The following is an 18,054-nucleotide window of genomic DNA, read 5'->3' as shown; positions in this document are numbered from 1 at the left end:
GCTTGTGCTGGAAATGCATTTGAGCTGTGTGGCACAAACATCTCCTGATTGCCCCACTCCATGGTTGTGAATAGATTTAATTGCTGAATGCAGATACAATTGCAATTAAGCCTATTCAGCCCGATAACGAGGCATTCAGGGATTTAGGAGTTTTATATGGTTCAATTAGATTCAATTGTTAAGCCCGAGCCTTATGGAGTGCTCCTCTGAAGTCTGCGATCTGCAGGCAATCCTACTGCTTAAAACCGCGGCGTGATCCTGGAGAGCTTTGAGTGATGTTTTCAGGCAGGAATGGTCTGAGTGAGGGGAAAAAATTCTGAGTACATATGGACAGGAAGCGGTTAATTCCTGGGATGTTTTGCTGGAGTGGGGAAACTTCAGCCTAAGTGTTTTGCCTGCGGGCTCAAGCTGGTGCAGAGGGATGGGAAGAGCTGCACTGCGCCTATCCTTACTTTTAAACCTGTGCCTAAACACCTGGAAGCAGGGGATGATTAATAATTTGAATATCTTTTAGCAGCCGTTTGAGACTACTCTTATTTATTAATGGGGCTGTGATGGTCCCGTAAGCAGTAATGAAATGGGGAGCCCTGAGGACACTTTGTATGTCCTGTTCACTTCCCCCATCCCTTTTGGCTTCACCTGGACCTCCAGGGTCAGGATGGGGCTGGGATTCACTTGCACTTTGCATCTCAAGCCAGTGTGCTCCTGTTCACCCTGGGGCCTCCTGTCTTTCACTCTTCCTTTCTGTCTTTGACCTTTTTGTCCTGTTTATCTCTTGGCCAGAGGACTGCTAGCTGCAGGGATGGTTAGGACCTACTGCGGTGAGACCTGCTCTTCATCAGGTCTGGAGTTCCCAGGACCCCAGGCACTGCAAAATAACCAGTGGTCTGGGGAGAAGAGCCAAGTGATCCCCTACTTTGAGCCTCAAAACTGCTTATTGTTTGGGATGTGGGGTCCCTGGTTCTTCCTCTGAGTTTTTTCTGAGCTGAAATATCCTCTATTTGTGTGGTGTAAGCTCTAGGGGTGGCTGGAGGAGGGTTTCACCCTGCTGCTGAGCTGCTGTAGGGTGCAGCTCCTCTGGCTTTGATGGGTGCAGGAGGTGGTTGGAGCTGGGGGTCCCTGTGCTCCTGTGAGGGTGGGATGTCAGATGTGCTCCTGTGACCCTGTTTGGGGCTGATCTCTCTCCCAGTAGCAGGGGGCCTCATCCTCCAGTGTCTCACCAGTTCCCAGCCCCACAAAGAGGGTCTGCCCATCTCACCCAGAGCTTCATGGTCATGCTACCGTCCCCACACCAAGGAGGCAAGTGTGGCACTTGTGTCCCTTTTGGGGTCGTTTCCCAGATGTTCGAACCTGGGAATTGGACACCAAACACACCTGTGTTCCCTTCACTGCCCTGTGCCTCAGTTTCTTGATGCCTGTTAATATCAATGCTAATGTCCTCCATCTAGGAGACCATCTCTTAGAAAGCTCTGTGGTGTTGTGAGATGAGACAAATAAAATGCAATCACGATTTCATTTGAGATGTCTTGACTCATGCCCCTCCATACCATCCCAGCACCCACACAGCAGTGTCAGACCCCCTGTATTTGAACTATAAATTATTTTTGCACCCCACTTCTGGTGTTTCACATCCTCTCCAGGGGCTGATAACCAGCCTAGACCCTTTGGCCCCCTGGAAACAGAGACTTTCTCTCCCCTTCCCAACCCTTTCCCCCAGCCAGCCCCTTCCTTTGCAAACATCCTAGTTATTTTATTATTATTTTGTGCCGACGAGATGAAGATTTTTTTTCTCCCCTCCCTTTCTCCCCCCTCTTCACTCCCACATTCCTGCCGAAATCGTGCAGGGTGGCATCCCCTGTCCCAGCCTCCCTTCCGCCGTCCCAGTCCCAGCTGCCGGCCCACAGAGAAGGAGTCGGAGGTGGAGGGGGGGGATGCCTGGAGCGGCCCCTCCTCCTGCCTCATAACTTCTTCCAAGCGTGCGGGGAGTTTCACTGCAGCCCAGCCGACGTGGACGCCCGTTTCTGGGGCCGTTGGACCCTCTCGCCCGTGGAGAGAAGCCAACGCACGGCAGCTTTGTCCAGGTAAGCAGCACCAGCTGCCTGTAGCTAGCTGTCCGTCTGTCCGTCTGCCCAAGTATCGGGTTTTGTATTTTTTTTCGTTGTGTTTTTTTCGCTTTCCCCATTCTCGGGTTGCAGTTAAATGAACCGTGGCGTGAAAGGCTTGAGAGCAGGCCGGGGGCGATGGGGAGGACGAGGAGGCGGCAGCCCCCAGGGCTGCAAATTGCCTCCCAGCTTCCAGGTGCATCGCACAAGCAAAGCCCTTGCCGCTGTCTCAGAAGTGCCTGAGATGCCCCAAACCTGTCTGAAATCTGAATTTTGGGGTGGCTTTGCACTTGCCATGATGGGAGGTGGCTCAGGGGCATCAGCTGGTCTCGGAGGCAGGGAGAGGTTGTGAAGAAGTGCTGTCGTGTGCAGCACATGGTGGGTTGTTTTGGGGTTTTTTTGAGGCTTTCTGGGAGGAAGCAAGTTTCTGTTGCCTCCTTTGATGCACCCAGGAGGTCTGAGCATTGCAATGGGCAGAATCTAGCCCTAGTAAACTTCCCACCAGTGGAATAAGGAGCTATATTTTTCTTCTAATCTTGTTCAGTTGGATTGTGCGAGGTGGATGCTGGTAAAATAGCAAGTGCTGAAAGCAAGTCCTGGATCAAAGCTATAACAACAATGGAGCAGACCCCCCTGGGACAGGTTATAACTCCAGATAGTAATATTTCAGCGGGTTATGGGAGAAGCAGCAGAAAGGGTTGGTCTGGGGCCATTCCTGGCTGGGGAAGTCGGATGATTTCAAGGGGAGAAGTTACATACTTCAGGGTGGGATTCTGCTTTCCTACAGCTGGGTCAGACTGGGTCTGCAAAGGTTGTAGCATTGCAGTGAATGCAGTGACTGCTCAGATGCAAACCACGTGCATGCAGCCCTGAATTCCGGGTCTGCTCCTTTCCCAGCCCAGCAACAAGTCACACAACTCCTCAGTAGCACCAGTGGTTACAGTGACTGAGATCTTTCAGCATCGGTCCACCCATTCCCGCCTCCCCCTGTAGATGCTGAAATGATGTCTCGCAGGGAACAGCGGTGATTAACAATTTCGTTTGGCTGCTATCCATCGTAGGCCCAAAATAATGTAATTTCTGCTTGCAATCACGAATTACAAGAAAGTGCCTTTCTTCTGGGGAGTGAAGAAAATTAGCCACTAGGCAGATGATTCATGGGGTGTCTGAAAAGTCTTTGTGGCTCTAACAAAGAGGTTGGTTTGTAGGATGGAGTCTGCAGAAATTGCTCCGTGCATCACGTTATTGCATGCGTCAGGAGGAGCAGAAAGGGGACGGATGATGCTGTTTGGGCTCCCCGATGCTTCCGCAATGTGGCCCCTTCTGCAGACAGCTCTTCTCCAGTGCCCCAGGCAGCATCAGGTCAGGTTGTGCATGGGGAGATGTGTTGGGTCAGGAGGTGCTTGAGGTTGTGTTTGAAGGGTTGGCACATGAATATGGGGACATGTCTTCACCTGCAGGTCCTGGCACTTTTCTCAGCCTGGCTGAGGGTGTGATGTTTATACAGTGCAGGACTGGGAATTGTTGGGCTGATATTTCCTCTCCGGAGGCTGTTTGAATGGCAGCTGCTCAGGGGTTTCTCACTGGAGCAGCTCTGTCAGCTCTCCCTGGTCTTAAATATTGGTGCACTGGGGCTCACGACTGAATGAGGGTTTATGTGCATGAAAGCTTGTCTGCTTTTTCCACCTAGCTTTCCCAAGCACGGCTTGTCTCATGTTTCAGCTGTTCTCAGATCTTCCTGCCCCAAATAGTGCCTCCCTGCCAGATTTGTTCCTCTGACCCTGCTCATTCCAGATAGAGGACAAAGGAAAGAGGAGAAATGCAGCAGGACATCTCTGACTCCCTTGTCTGGCCACGTGGACCCCTGCCCCAGGCAATGATGCAGGCATGATGTCCCCCTGCCTATAAGAAAGGTCACCCTGTCACCACCCAAGGCTTTGCAGCCATGGTGGGGAGCAGACCTGCAACCACTGCCCGAGGGAGCCAGAGCAAAGATAATTCAGGGACAGTTCAGGTCTGTGCTTTGGAAAAGGACTTCCCCTGGGGAGACCACTTCCTAGCTGGCAGGGACCAGGGCTGCTCAAACAGGCAGTGCAGGTCTGCGTAAATGGGAAAGCCCGTCAGGCAAGCAGGGAAAGGATGGATGAGTGTAGCTGCAGAGGGTGACTGTTTGCTGGGATGAGTGATGTTTCGAGCTTGCTGCAGCGCCCGGGAGGTGGTGCAGGTGGTGGTGAAAAGTGGGTGATGTGTTCATCTTGGGCCTCACCTTTGAGTGGAAGGAAAGCAATAAAGAAATTAATGTAAAAAGTGAGAGATTTGGGTTCAAATCCTCCCACGGATCCCATTGGTTGGCTGCTGAGGGCTCCAGCCTGGGGACTGGGTGCTCTTGCCCCACCTGGGGGAAGATGCTCTTGCCCTGGCTGGGGAGTGGGTGCCTCTGGCTCAGCCTTTCCAACTCTTTGTCCATAGATCCTCTTTCCCCTGTGCCTTGAGGGAGTACAGACACAGCAGCAACTTCTGGGATAGTGCAAGGAACAGAGAGAAACATCCAAAATGGGTTTAGCTGCATCCACAGGAGCTTTGGTGGGAGCATCCTGCAGTGCCCTAGAGGAGTGAATGGTGCAAGGGGGCCAGAGTCACCAAGACATCCTGGGGCAGGGGCCAAGCTGTGACTTTGTGCCACAGATAAGTGCTTTCTGGGAAGGTTTCACTGCTGCCATGGCCTGATCCCTCCTGTTTGTACAACTTGCCCATCAGCATACACCTCAGCACCTCATCAACTGATTTGGCTCGTACAGTCAGTCCATAAAAGCCTAACCTGTCTAGATGGATACGGGGAGCCAATCCTCTCTTCCTTAACCATTAACACCAGTTTATGGTGGGTATAAAATATGATCGCACCAGACGGCAAGTTTGTAGAGAGGTAAAAAAAATGGCATATAGTAAAATGGCAAATTATGCTAGTGCTGTCTGTTTAGGGAGATGTCTGTCTGTCACAACACATTTGCTTCAATTCCCCAGCAACTCAGCCAGTGTTGCACATGGGACCTGGGAGACAAAAATAGTCCAAGATGCCTATCTAGTTGCACCACCTCAGCAGCATGAAAATGCCAGGGAAATATGGGAAGGTGCATTGGGAAGGGTTTCACTTGCTCAGTAGAAACTGAGGCTGAGATTTATGGTGGCTCCATCCCTTTCAGCAGGGACTGTCAACACAAGAGGGCAACTGGTATTTGCATCACGATCATTTCAAGAGACTACAGGGGAGATTCAGGGCCCATCCTCATCATAGGAGGCTTTGTACAAGCGTAGCTCCCAGGCGTCATCTTTTATGGTGGGCTTGTTGTACCCCATTGAGGTTGACTCCTAACCAGGGCAGGGGGCATAGACTTAGGCTGTAGGTCCTGGGGAGTCTCTGTGGGGTTGCATGGGGTTGCAGGAGCAGATTGACAGGGTCAGGCTGCCTGCAGGGGGTCCTGAGCAGGAGACAGGGGCATGCAAGTCCCATGCACAAGCCCTTCTTCCCTTGCTCACTTCTGCCATGCTCAGCCGTGGTCCTTGTTCCGCCAAGAGCGAAGCAAATCGGCTGGAGGCAGTGAAATGGCATCAGCCCAGCAGCAATGAGGATCAGCTTGGAGAATTTATCCTGCCAGAAAACCAAGAGGCTCCCAGGGGATGCGGGACCTCGGGCTGGGATCTTTGTTGTCTTTGTCCTGGCTCCCAGTTCCCTCAGTCATGCTAAGGAGCACTTTGCAATGTGAATAACCTCCTGGAAAACATCCAGCCTGAGTGTGAGTAACCTGAGAAATGCAGACCTGGCTGCCAGCCAAGCAGTCAATCCCTTGATCAATCGACTTCCTAACCCTTTTTTTCCACCCCCGCCCCCCCCCAATCTATTGATCTCCTTGTCTGTAACATCCGCCTGCCCACCTGGAAATATTGCCTTTGACTCTGTCGATACATAATCCCGCAGGGCAGACCATTCACCTTCGTTATGGGAAGACAGATTAATGAGCACCGTCTCACGAATGCCCCGGGTGGCAGTAGGGTGAAGAAACTGCAAATATCCTTAAAGGTGAGACCTGTTCAGTGGGCAGGTCGTGTCTCCGTGCCATACGTGGCGAGGGATCCCCCCTCGCCTCGCAGCCAGAAGCAGGGTGACTTGTGTCAAAGCTGAGCGTTAAACTGGACGGAGGCGGCAGAAAGAAGTTGAAGTTGGTCTTGAGGTGTTGCCTGTTTCTGGGAATGTACCCAATGACTGTTTGACCATTATTACTTGCCTCTCCTTTAGCTTTTTCACTTTCAAGTGTATTATTCATTTTTTAAGTAGGATTCACATTGTGATGCTTCTCAGCTGGTGCACACCCAGGTGATGCTATCAAAGGCTGTATTAAGATCAGAAGCCAGATGGGGAGGCCGCTGGGGTTGAAGCAGAGCCATTTGTTTCACATAGACCTCTGATGAGCAGTGATCTCCAGCAAAACTCTCCTTCGGAGTTATCCACCCCAAACCTTCACTGTGCTCTTGGCACTTCTTGCAAGAAGGAGAGATTAGGGGTGGCAGCAAACCCTCCTTTGCTGTTTGCAACAGCTACACAAGCAAAAACGTCAATCCTCCCCAAACTGGGTCTCTTGGAGAGGAAGAAAGAGCTTGGCTGGAGGCGGTCTTCACAACCACAATCTGACTGTAACTTTCTGCTTGGAAAGGTTTCTAAGTTTAGCTAAGAAGGTATTTTTACTATTGTTAATGTGAAAACCTGATGTGTGGGGAGTCACCATGGTGTGGAGGAAAGGAGAGGAGGGTGTAGCTTTCATTTCCAGGACTCATAAGGTATTTTTCTGCTTTTCTCCTTGGTGCGTCTAAGCTGAAATGCTCCATCCAGTGCTCCCAGATGCCGCTTGGATAGTTTCTGCAGGAACTGGAAAATGGCAAAACAAGCCCCAGCTGGACATGACTTTGCAAGTTGTCCCATACCATGGGAAGAGGTGTCACCTGCCAGTTATCTCCAGCTACTTGTCACCTTTTCATTGGCCTTGCTGCCCTCTCCCCAGTGGGGAATGGCCAAAAACCCAAGGAGGTCTCTCCTCCATGAAGTTTTGCCCTTAACTGGTTGTTTCCATCAGATCTGAGCAGATCCTAACCTGTGCTTTGCTCCATGTTGTATGACCCCGATGTGAACAACTGCAGGAGTTGTGGAGGAGGATATTGGAGCTGTGCTGGAGCCTGATGGATGGGGAAAGGATGGGGCAGAAACCTCCCCAGGCCACATCTCCCACCCAGGAGGAGAGTCGTAGCCAACCCTTGCCATGCTCTCAGGAGACCTATTGAGATGTTAATCCAGCTGCTTTTATACATGTCCGCATCTCCCCACCACGTTTCCTGGGGAAACAACAGCTCTGGGGTCTAAACCTCGAGTTGGTGGGACTGGGAGGCCAGCAACCCTTGTGGGTCACTGCCTTTGAACAAACCAAGCACGTTCAGCTGGGTGCCGAAGCAGAAAATAGGCTTCCTCCAGCTCTCACTTCATCTTCTTTTATTGAGCAGCCTCACAAGATTTACCCCCCTTCTTTCCCCATCATCTCTGTTAAACATTACTACGCAGTGCAACCCCTTTAAATCAGGAAATCAATGGTATTTATTAAAAAAAAAAAAAAAGGCCCAACAAAACACTTTCTCAAAGCTCTTGCTCTGAGAGAGGGAGGGAAGCCATTACCCATTCTGCAAGGAGCAGCAGTTTCTCATGATTGCTGACACTGCTGTTTAAACAGGCTCTACGCTGCAGCATGCATGTAAAAATGCTCCTTGGAAAAGGTTTCCTTGCTTTAAAATTCTTCCATTTCATGGCAGAATTGCCTGGAGCTGAGAGGGAGGTCCTCCAGGAGAACAAGGTGAATCAGTGCATCTTCAGGAGCAGAGAGAAGCTGCAGCTCTGAGGACGTGATGTTTGCTGGGCCTCCAAGGAGGTCTCTTGGCCACCCCTTGCTGTCCACTCCTTGCCTCCAACACCGTCACCGCACCACCGCCAACACCTTCTGCTGTGTGGGCACCCACATGAGGGATACCCTAACCCATGCTCCTCTAGCTTCTTCCTGGCTCTTCTGGCTTCCTTCTGGGATGTTCATTTTGGGCACACTTTGACCCAGGATGGTGCTGGATCAGAATTCAATCTTTGGTCTAAAAAGAACATGCGGCCAAATGCAGCCACCTGGGGCATCAAGGGATGGTTGTCATGTGGGCAAAATCACAGTTAGCCCCTCATGGAGAGAACTGCAGCCAGAAGCCTATGGGGGTTTGTGGTCATCTTTGCCATGCAGGGACCATCGCACTTTCTCCACCAAATCTGCACGATGGCTGAATGCCAGGGACTCAGCATGGTTCTTTGGGGAGCTCAGCTTCCTTCCCCTCTTCTGCCCAACCTACTAGCCCTGGGCAAGCTGGTAATGGTCAGAATTGGGCTGTGCGTTGCCCAGATGTTACGGCAGTAGGGGGAAAACATGGGAGCTATGCAAAATGCTCTCCTTAGTGCACTGAGGATCCCTGTGTCCCTCTCTTAGCTGAAATGAAGTAGGTTCTTGGATCCAACCTGCATCACTGGTTCCAGGTCCTGTTCCAGGAGAGCTGGTGAAGGTGTAGATACAAACATGTCCTGGAGATGGAGCTTAAATTATCCAAAGTGTTATCTACATAGGGTCTGGAAAGCCATGTGGCAGCTCTGAGACTGGAGGGGGGTTTCTGGAGGATCCATCTGCCCTGGTCCCTGCTCTCAGCAACCAGAGTGAGAGTCCAGCTGCAATAGTGTGCTCCATGGTGCTAGCACCGTCATGTGCCAGCGAGGGACCTCCTGGCTCTGAGCCCAAGCCTGCTGCTCTTTCCTCTCCTGAGTGGTCCATGCGGCATGTCCTGGGCAGGGATGCGAATGGTCCTGGGGGACAGAGGTGCCTTAGGTAGGGAACACCTATTGCTGCAGGGCTCGCAGGTTGCTTTTGGGGACAAACAAAAATCAGGTCACTTCTTGGTAGCCCCTTCTACTAGACGATCTGATGTTAGGGATCTCGGGAATCAGAGCCACCCAGCAATGCACCCTGCCCCGACTCCCTGGAGAGCCCAGTGCTGGGGTCAAGGCACACGTGGCATCTGGCACCCAAGATCTTGGAGCAGGAGAGTTGCATGGTATGGAGGAGAAACTTGAGATGGGAATCATCTGTCATGCTGAGACAGATGAACCAAAGGCCCACTGATTTTTCAGCTATCTGTTCATATAAGAGTTGCAGGAGATGGTAGCTTGCTTTCATGGTGTTGTAAAGTTGCTTATGAGTGCTGGGCTGAGTCAACTGACTCAATGATGGGGATGTAGACCCCAAAGCATCAGCAGGTGGGCAGGAAAGACAAAACACATTCGTGCACCACCTAGGAGCTACCAAAATCTCTGCTGACCACAGGACTGCTGGTTGGAGCCTGGTTTGGATGTCCTGTCTTGTTGTTTTGATATCAGTTATTGGTATTTTTAAGAATTTAGGAAATCCCATTTTTCCTTTCCTAGTGACGTGGCCAAAACTTCACTGTCACTGTAGTGAAAGGGATCTTCCAGAAAATGGAAAATGGTACGTGAAAATGGCCCCAAAGGGGTGTGAACACCCACACGAGGGGAACGGCATGAAATGGGTGGGCATGGCCATTCCCAGCTCACACCAGCTGAAGGACCTGAGTATGTTCAGCCGGAGTTAGTGTTCCTGATCCATGTAATTAATTCTGAACGGTTTGGACTGGTTTAGCATAATCCTAGTTTAGCCTGAGAGAAGGTGTCCAAGGGGCTTTCAAAAAGACTGGGGACAATCCCAGCCCCTTTGGACTTGATTTGAACTCTGTTTTTTGGTACCGTTTTGCACCTCTGCTTGCAAAGGGAGCATCTCCTCCCTGTGGATCGGTCCCTCTGGCTGCTCTTGGAGACTCCCACGCATTTCAGAAGCGTGCCTCCAGCTACCAACAAGTCAATGCGTTCATATTTCTTTACAAAAACAGCTTAAATTCTGTATTCAAGGGATTTAGAGAGAAATCAATTACCATAAAAATCTATTAACTCCATTAAAAAAGAGACTGTAAACTTTTGACCCCCTGAGGCTTATTTCTGTCAAGCGAGGAACAACCCGTGTTTAACCAGATTTTTTCTGCTATCCAAATCTACCATTTCCCTTGAGGTTTGAACATGTCTTTAACTCCCCTGCAGCAAATGGTGCCTAATCACAGGAGTGGAGCTGCAGAAATGCCCCGACCAGGCTTTTCCATGTGAACATTTCAAAGCTGAAGGAGAGAACTGGCATTTCCCTGGCAGCAAATTATGAACACATTTGCTTGCAAAATGGACAGACCCTCTAATTGACACCAGCTATTGCATCTTCACATCCTGAGTTTTTCTGAGTATCCTGTATCCTGAGTTTTCCTTACATTGGTGACAACATGCTGCCTTCGGATGAGCTGTCGGTACCTTTTCGGAGCTGACAGTGGTTGTGACCTTCCCTCTCCACCTCTGTGAGCTGTTAGGATTTACTCCATCCTTTGCCTCTTCGCTGATGTCTTAAGCCTCGAGCCCTTGTTTTTATTTTTCATCTTGCCACCAAAATTCAATGGTTTGAATCTGTCCTTTGCTTTAGTCGGTGCAGTCTGTGCCTTGTTTTTCCCCATCCAAATATCGTGCAAAATTAGCTGCAAATAGGATATCTTTCCTCTGTCCAGATGGCTGTTGTCAGGAGACTCGTATGAAAACATTTGAGACCTGCTTCCCTCGGTCAGATTTGGCTGAAATTCTCAAGATTTTGCTAGGTCGTGAGGCAGAGGGTCTGTCTGCTTGTGTGACGTGTGCTGTGGTACAGTGGTGGGTGTTGGGACGTGGATCTGCACGGGTCCCCTGGGAAGGCCATGCATGCCCAGATGCAGCTCTGTAATGTAGTTTTTGTGTCTGTATGCAACAGGAATAGTTATTTGGTGGATGGAGTTAGCAGCATCTGGCATGGGTGATCCTGGGGCAGGAGATGTGTGAGCTCCAGCTGGAGCCACAGGCAAATGGGAGGCAGGCACCAGCCAGATGAGACTGCAAATCCACTGGGTCTCATCCCTTTTAGACAGCCCTTGCTCACAGGGATTATTTATTTATCCTAAAATTTGTTGGGAAAAAAAAAGGAAGAAGAGTTATTGCAAACATATACACAAGAAGAATAAATGGAGGGGAACAGCCCAGCCTCTGGCACTACTGCAAGTATGTAAGACCTGCTTTTTTTCCTCTCTTACTCTCTTGTATCTTGCCAGGCTTCCCACAGCTCTGTCATCTGATCCAGGTGAGGTAAAGGGAGAACCTGGTCCATCAACTTTATGGGGTTTGGAGGCAATTTGTTCAAGGAACTGTAAAACCCGGAGAAGTTGCCCCTATAAATTATTTACCGGGGGGCAGTAAAAGATCAAGGAAATTGCTGGGATTCCTTGAAAACCCCTGAAGTTTATGGGTTTGTTTCCCTGCTTCTACCAGGTTTCTCTAAAGCTCTCTGTGGCGGTTTAGGAGGTCTTTGACAGGGACTGATGGCAGCCAGTGTCTGCCAAGATCGGCTAAGACTTGCTGGATTAAGTTTTCTAATATGTAATGTATATAATGAGCATTGTGGTGGCACCTACGTGAGCTGGTGGCTCTAAGTGAACTGAGCTGCCCTGAGTTGGATGATGGTAGAGCGGATGGCAGTGCTCCATCAGCCTTATTACCCAAAATATCATATCCTGAAAGATGGAGCACATGGAAGGAACAAACCCAGGTGTGATCTTGGCCCACTGCTGGGCTGTGGATGGAGAGAGGTGTTGAGTGAGTGTCTAGAAGCTGCAGAGCAGCTCTTCACCCTGATATAAATGGCCCACACTGCCTTTTCTCGCCTAGGGCTGGTATTTCATACCCAGGTGAACTCTTAAATGCAGTGGGATTTTGGAAGGAATCAGGAAGGGGAGCAACAAGAGAGAAAACGACTCATTTTCCTTTCAAAGTCAGAGAATAGCACCCTTGAATTGGGGATCATCTGTAATCTGGATGTGCTGCAGTCACCCATCAAGGACCCATGCTGGCAACGCAGCAGTAGGAGTTGGGTGGGTTTTCACCCCGGCTGAGCATCTGCAGCTCACTGCTAGAAGGCAGAGCATACCTGTAACTAAAATTTTAAAAATACATGTCATAAAAATTAGAAATATTCAACACGTTCAAAAATTTAACGTGTAAATGTTCAACATGTATGCACACGTGCATATATGAATTAATGTCTGCCAGGAAATCTCTTTACTTTGTGGCACTTGGATTATGAAACCCTTTTGCATCCTTTTCCTCACCTTTGCAATGTGAATTCAAGGTGTGACTGTTCTGAGCTTGAGCCTTTCTACACCTGCAGGGTCTTTGCATTTGCGGATGTTAACATTTACTCACTGGAGGCCTGGGGCTCACTGTGCTTTTTCTTTGCCTCTGCAGAGTCTTCTAGGATTTATTCCTTATATGACTGTTTTTCTATTGCTATGTTAATGTGCATTTTTTACTGGATTTGTTCCGTGCTGAAGCATTAAACAATATCAGAGCTGGAAAACCAAAAGAATCACATGGCAAATATTTATCTGCAAAAAGTGTGCTTTGGCTTAGCTGCCTGAAGTGACTTAGGTTTTGTTGCTTAGGCCTTTTTTTATTTCCTGCATATGTGTGAACTTGGGCAACAAATGCTGAAGATTCAGAGGTGCTTTCTCTTCTGTCCTTTGTCCCTTGCTGGCTCCACATCGCTCTCAGGGCATCACCACAGCAGTACATACCCCTGCCCCATGGGTCAGCAGTCTGGCCAGTGGGGCAAGGAAGCCAATGCTCTGGAGTAGACCTGCTGTAGGATGACATTGGCACATGCCTTGTCACAGAGGGACTTGCTTATTCTCCTTTTAGAATAAACCAGTATTTCCTTGGAATTACAAAGAGGAGTGGAGATTTCTGTTAGCATTTAAGCTTTTTCTGAATGATTTTTTTCCGTGCGTTTTGGGCTCAGTCTATCCCAAAGAATCAAGCAGCAAGGAAATTTCATCCTTGATTTAAGGTGGGAATGGAGAGGATGAGGTGGGAGAGGAGAAAATGTCACATTTGGAAAGGCAGGAGGTATGATTTAGCTTGAGTCCAACATCAAGCCTCATGGCTGAAGGTAGAGGGTACTTAAAAACCTACTCTGAAGGCACTGAGTTTCAAGCTTGTTAATTTACTGCCTATCTTCTCTTAATTAGATGGGATGGATTAGTGACGGTGCTAAAGGCAACGAGGGCCATGAGCACTGTTGGCCTCCAGGGATGATGTGTGTGCTAGAGGACCTTGATGCCAGGCAGGACCCCATGGGGTGACACGTGGCAGTGGACATGCTAACACATGCAGGTTCCTCTGCCCCAGGTACGGCACCAGGGATCCACAAGGCACTTAGGAAAATCAGCATTTTGGAGAATCTTCTTCTGTCTCATTGTAGTAGCTGGTATTTTGGGGGCAGGATTGGGTGAGCTGGTCACGGTGCCATTTGCAGGAACTGGGGAGCCTTCCCTGTACAGACCAGTAAGACCATTAGGGCAGGCTTCAGTGCCAGCTGTTGTGATGGACATGTGCTCTCGAAGTATCTACATTAGCTATCTCAGTACATATTATATTGCATTTCTGGTGTTATTTTAGATATGGAAATTCTCAGAACAGTGCATTGTATTTACAAGCTAAATTATCTTTAACTTGGATTGTATTTTGGGCAGGAGGAAGTGTAGAGGTGTGAATGATGGGAGGAAGAGGAGGAGAGAGGATGGAAGGAGGCACTTTTTGAAAAACATTGAAATAAGGGTCTCTGCAGGAACATTTCTGGAGGGACATATGTTTTTAATAACATTGACACAGAGCTCAGAAACCCAGTCAAAGGTTTTGCTGCCTTCCTGCTCCATGAAGGGTTTGGTATAGTCCAGGACAGACCCTGCTCTACAGAGCTGAGGATTAAACAGGAAGGGAAAAGGGGATGCTGCCAGGTTGGCATTGCAAAAAGTGTGCTGGAATCGGAGCGGCGATGGGGTGATCTTGCCAAAACTTGTAACGCAACTCTTGCAAAAGAGGTGGGGGTAAAACCTAGTTTTCTTGGGTCTGAGCTCTGCATTTCTCCATTACTTGATTTTCTAGGAGCTTGTTTACTCCTGTTGTTAAAAAGCCTACATTTGCTTGGTTTGGGTTTTTTTGTTTGGGAGATTTTTGGTGTTTTTCCTTTGAAGCCATCTCCACAGCAACTAATGGCAGCACCGCACAGAGGTTTTGACAGGAGTTACGAAGGAAGGACACAGCACAGGTTAACTGCTGCACAGCAGAGATCTCGATTACATCCAGGTAAACCCAGCAATTAGGAGAAGAGAGAGGGAAAGTAAGAAGCAAAAAGCACATTAGGGGGACTTAAGTCCTGAGGGTCTCAGAGATGGGTGTAGCTACGTGGTGGGCAAGGTGCCCACAGCCCTGGTGCCTCTGCAGTCTAGACGCACACCAGGCTGCTCCAGGCACTTGACCTTCATCTTGCTTGTTTGGGAACTCATTTAGGTGGGGTTGTTCCAGACTGTGCACAGGAACTCAGCCTTGTTTTCCAAAAGGGACCTGATCTATAGCACAATGTAATTTTGAGGTTGCGTGTCATTAACTGGAAGGAACGATCCAGCCCTGGCAAAGAGCTAGGCTGGATGAAGTCATCGAGCTCGTCTTTTCCCCACGTCTGTAATTTCCACCCTGGAAGTAGTCCATGTCTCCCTGTGAAATCTGCTCAGCCCAAGATGAGCAGGTGAGGCTCAGAACAGGAGAAGAACTTTTTATTGCCCATTACAAAAGAATAAAAACCCTTCTGGCAACACCACTTCTGCTGCAGTTATTGCTTTGTAGAGAGAAGTCCCTGCTTCGCAGAGGGAGACTTCTGTAGCAATTTTGGGGAGTTGCTAAACCGTCCATAGGCAGTAACCAGAGCTTTCAGCCCCCTTTGGCTGTTCCACAATGGTGGGCTGGATCTCCAAGGGTAGCAAATGCAAGGCAGTTAATCCTGGATTTAGGAACCTGAAGGTTAGTCACAAAACAGGCTAATAAAGACTTGAGTGCAGGTGATTGCTGTCTGCAGTGATCTTCTGGTGATCTTTCCTCCCTGCATAATTGATGCAGCAGATGCTTCCCTCTTTCATCACACCACTAATATTCACATTTAGGCTTAATTGCCTAAGGTTGTTGTTGTCTGAAGAAGGGTGCTGTTAGGGAAAGGTGCTGGGGGAGTAAAGCTGAGCTCTCCCCTGTAGCCAGCATCAGCAAAAAGATGAAGGATTTAGTGGATTTATGGACTTTAATGCCAATTGCCTAAGCCAAGATGAGCTTTTGTAGCTGGAGAAAAGCTTCCCTTGCTACTGCAGGCAGGTGGAAGCATCATACTCAGATGGCATGTCTTAAAGCCTCTTTTCTCCTGCAGATGAATGACTCTCCAGGCTGTGTGCTGAATCCAGGAACCAAGAAGGAGCTTCTTCCCAAGGAAAAGGAAAATGTTGTATGCCCAGATCCTTGCCCTGGCAGTGGCTGTGGTGCAGTATAGAGCTGTGGCCGTTCATGAAGGTATGTGACAAGTGGGCTACCATGAATGCAGCAGCTGGGGGTGATTTTTACAAGCCTTTGACACGGTTTCCCACAGCATTCTCCTGGAGAAACTGGCTGCTCATGGCTTGGACGGGTGTACTCTTCGCTGGGTAAAGAACTGGCTGGATGGCCGGGCCCAAAGAGTGGTCGTGAATGGAGTTTACTCCAGTTGGCGGCCGGTCACAAGTGGGGTTCCCCAGGGCTCAGTTTTGGGGCCGCTTGTGTTTAATATCTTTATCAATGATCTGGACGAGGGGATCGAGTGCACCCGCAGTAAGTTTGCAGATGACACCAAGTTGTGTGGGAGTGTTGATCTGCTGGAGGGTAGGAAGGCTCTGCAGAGGGACCTGGACAGGCTGGATCGATGGGCCAAGGTCAATTGTATGAGGTTCAACAAGGCTCAGTGCAAGGTCCTGCACTTGGGTCACAACAACCCCATGCAATGCTACAGGCTTGGGGAAGAGTGGCTGGAAAGCTGCCTGGTGGAAAAGGACCTGGGGGTGTTTGTTGACAGCCGCCTGAATATGAGCCAGCAGTGTGCCCAGGTGGCCAAGAAAGCCAATGGCATCCTGGCTTGTATCAGAAATAGTGTGGCCAGCAGGACTAGGGCAGTGATCGTGCCCCTGTACTCGGCACTGGTGAGGCCGCACCTCGAATCCTGTGTTCAGTTTTGGGCCCCTCACTCCAAGAGAGACATTGAGGGGCTGGAGTGTGTCCAGAGAAGGGCAACGGAGCTGGGGAAGGGTCTGGAGCACAAGGCTGATGGGGAGCGGCTGAGGGACCTGGGGTTGTTCAGCCTGGAGAAAAGGAGGCTGAGGGGAGACCTCATCGCTCTCTACAACTGCCTGAAAGGAGGGTGTAGAGAGGTGGGGTCGGTCTCTTCTCCCAGGTAACAAGTGATAGGACAAGAGGAAATGGCCTCAAGTTGCGCCAGGGGAGGTTTAGACTGGATATTAGGAAATTTTACTTCACTGAAAGGGTTATCAAGCATTGGAACAGGCTGCGCAGGGAAGTGGTTGAGTCGCCATCCCTGGAGGTATTTAAAGGACGTTTGGATGAGGTGCTTAGGGACATGGTGTAGTGGGGGACTTGGCAGTGTTAGGTTTATGGTTGGACTCGATGATCTTAAAGGTCTTTTCCAACCTATATGATTCTGTGAATCTGTCATGCTGAGACACATCAGGGAGAAAAAGACCTTTTCCAAGCAGTTGTTTCTGCTAATGTTCTGGGTACACACACAGATGCTGTCACGGTGGAGCTGTAATGCTGATGCCTTTAACTTCTGTAGAGGGTCCTTTTAGGCTGGGACCATCTGGCTAACAGGGCATCTCAGCTGGCCCCAAAAGGCAGGCAGGACCTGACTTGCTGCGCTAGGGTTTATGGGGAAATCAGGGCTCTGCTCAGTGTCCTGCCTCTAATACTGTTCCACCTCAGCTTCTCCAGAGGCAGGCAGGGAGAAAGGGAAAACATGTCCCCTCCTGATTCCTCTTCTGATCTCCAAGACCTGGTACAAGCCACCACACAGAGGATATGAGAGAAAAGACCTCAAGGAAGCCTTGAAGCCTCCTGCTACTGTTTAGAGAATCGAGATGGCACAAGGGCTCGCCTCCTCCCTGGCTCCCTGTTGCCTGTGAAAGCCCACAAAGAGCTTTTGGGGAGGAGGGGCCGGAGCCAAAAGTCAGGAGACAAAAGGACCCCAGAGAAGAGCGTCATGCAGCTACAGCATGATCCACAGCATGTCTCTAGCCTCAGGGTCCTACAGGAGGGGGAGTCTCCTTCTGAGCATCCTATAGAGCTAATCCAGAGCTCCCAGGACTGTCATGGGGCTGGGTGGGAGCCAGTGAGCCCTCCCTCTTCGAATTGTTTTGCAGCAACAAGTCCCCAGGCTTTAAAGGTATAAATCCACCTGGACTGAATTCAGTAAATTCAACAAGGAGTTAATGGAAGCTTTGGCATCAGCTACAAAATTAACTTGATTAAGTTCCTGTCCGTCAATTAAGCCAATATACTTGACTATAATGCTATTTAATTCAAAGCTGGGAACAGTGCAATAAATCAACATTTACAGATGTCTCTGGCAAACCTGTGATTGATGAAACGTGGTAATTTTGGAGGTGCATGGAAAATTTCAAATAAAATCATATCCTCCTGTGATTAATATAGCTGTCTATGTTGGTATTTTCTCCAGAAGGTACCAATCCAAATATGCTTAACATCACATGTTTCCAATGACAGCTTCAGGTACCTGATCCAAGCAGCAAACACTCCTGGGTTTCATTGCCAAGCTGGGCCCCTCTG

The 18,054-nt window shown here is 49.5% G+C and overlaps 2 protein-coding genes across 2 annotated transcripts in view; both read left to right on the top strand.

Moving 5' to 3' along the window:
* The window catches only part of LOC142416285 (uncharacterized), a 149,134-nt gene that overhangs the window by 26,626 nt on the left and 104,454 nt on the right, over positions 1 to 18,054 (top strand). Inside the window, exon 2 of the mRNA XM_075515707.1 lies at positions 15,596 to 15,735. Within this exon, the coding sequence (XP_075371822.1) occupies positions 15,666 to 15,735 (70 nt within the window). The 5' untranslated portion in view covers positions 15,596 to 15,665. The remainder of the gene's footprint in view (positions 1 to 15,595; positions 15,736 to 18,054) is intronic.
* The window catches only part of EXOC4 (exocyst complex component 4), a 558,486-nt gene that overhangs the window by 533,811 nt on the left and 6,621 nt on the right, over positions 1 to 18,054 (top strand). The window lies entirely within an intron of this gene.

The sequence above is a fragment of the Mycteria americana genome, chromosome 1, assembly GCF_035582795.1.
Source record: "Mycteria americana isolate JAX WOST 10 ecotype Jacksonville Zoo and Gardens chromosome 1, USCA_MyAme_1.0, whole genome shotgun sequence".
NCBI lineage: Eukaryota > Metazoa > Chordata > Aves > Ciconiiformes > Ciconiidae > Mycteria > Mycteria americana.
This window is presented reverse-complemented; position numbering and strand designations above follow the sequence as displayed.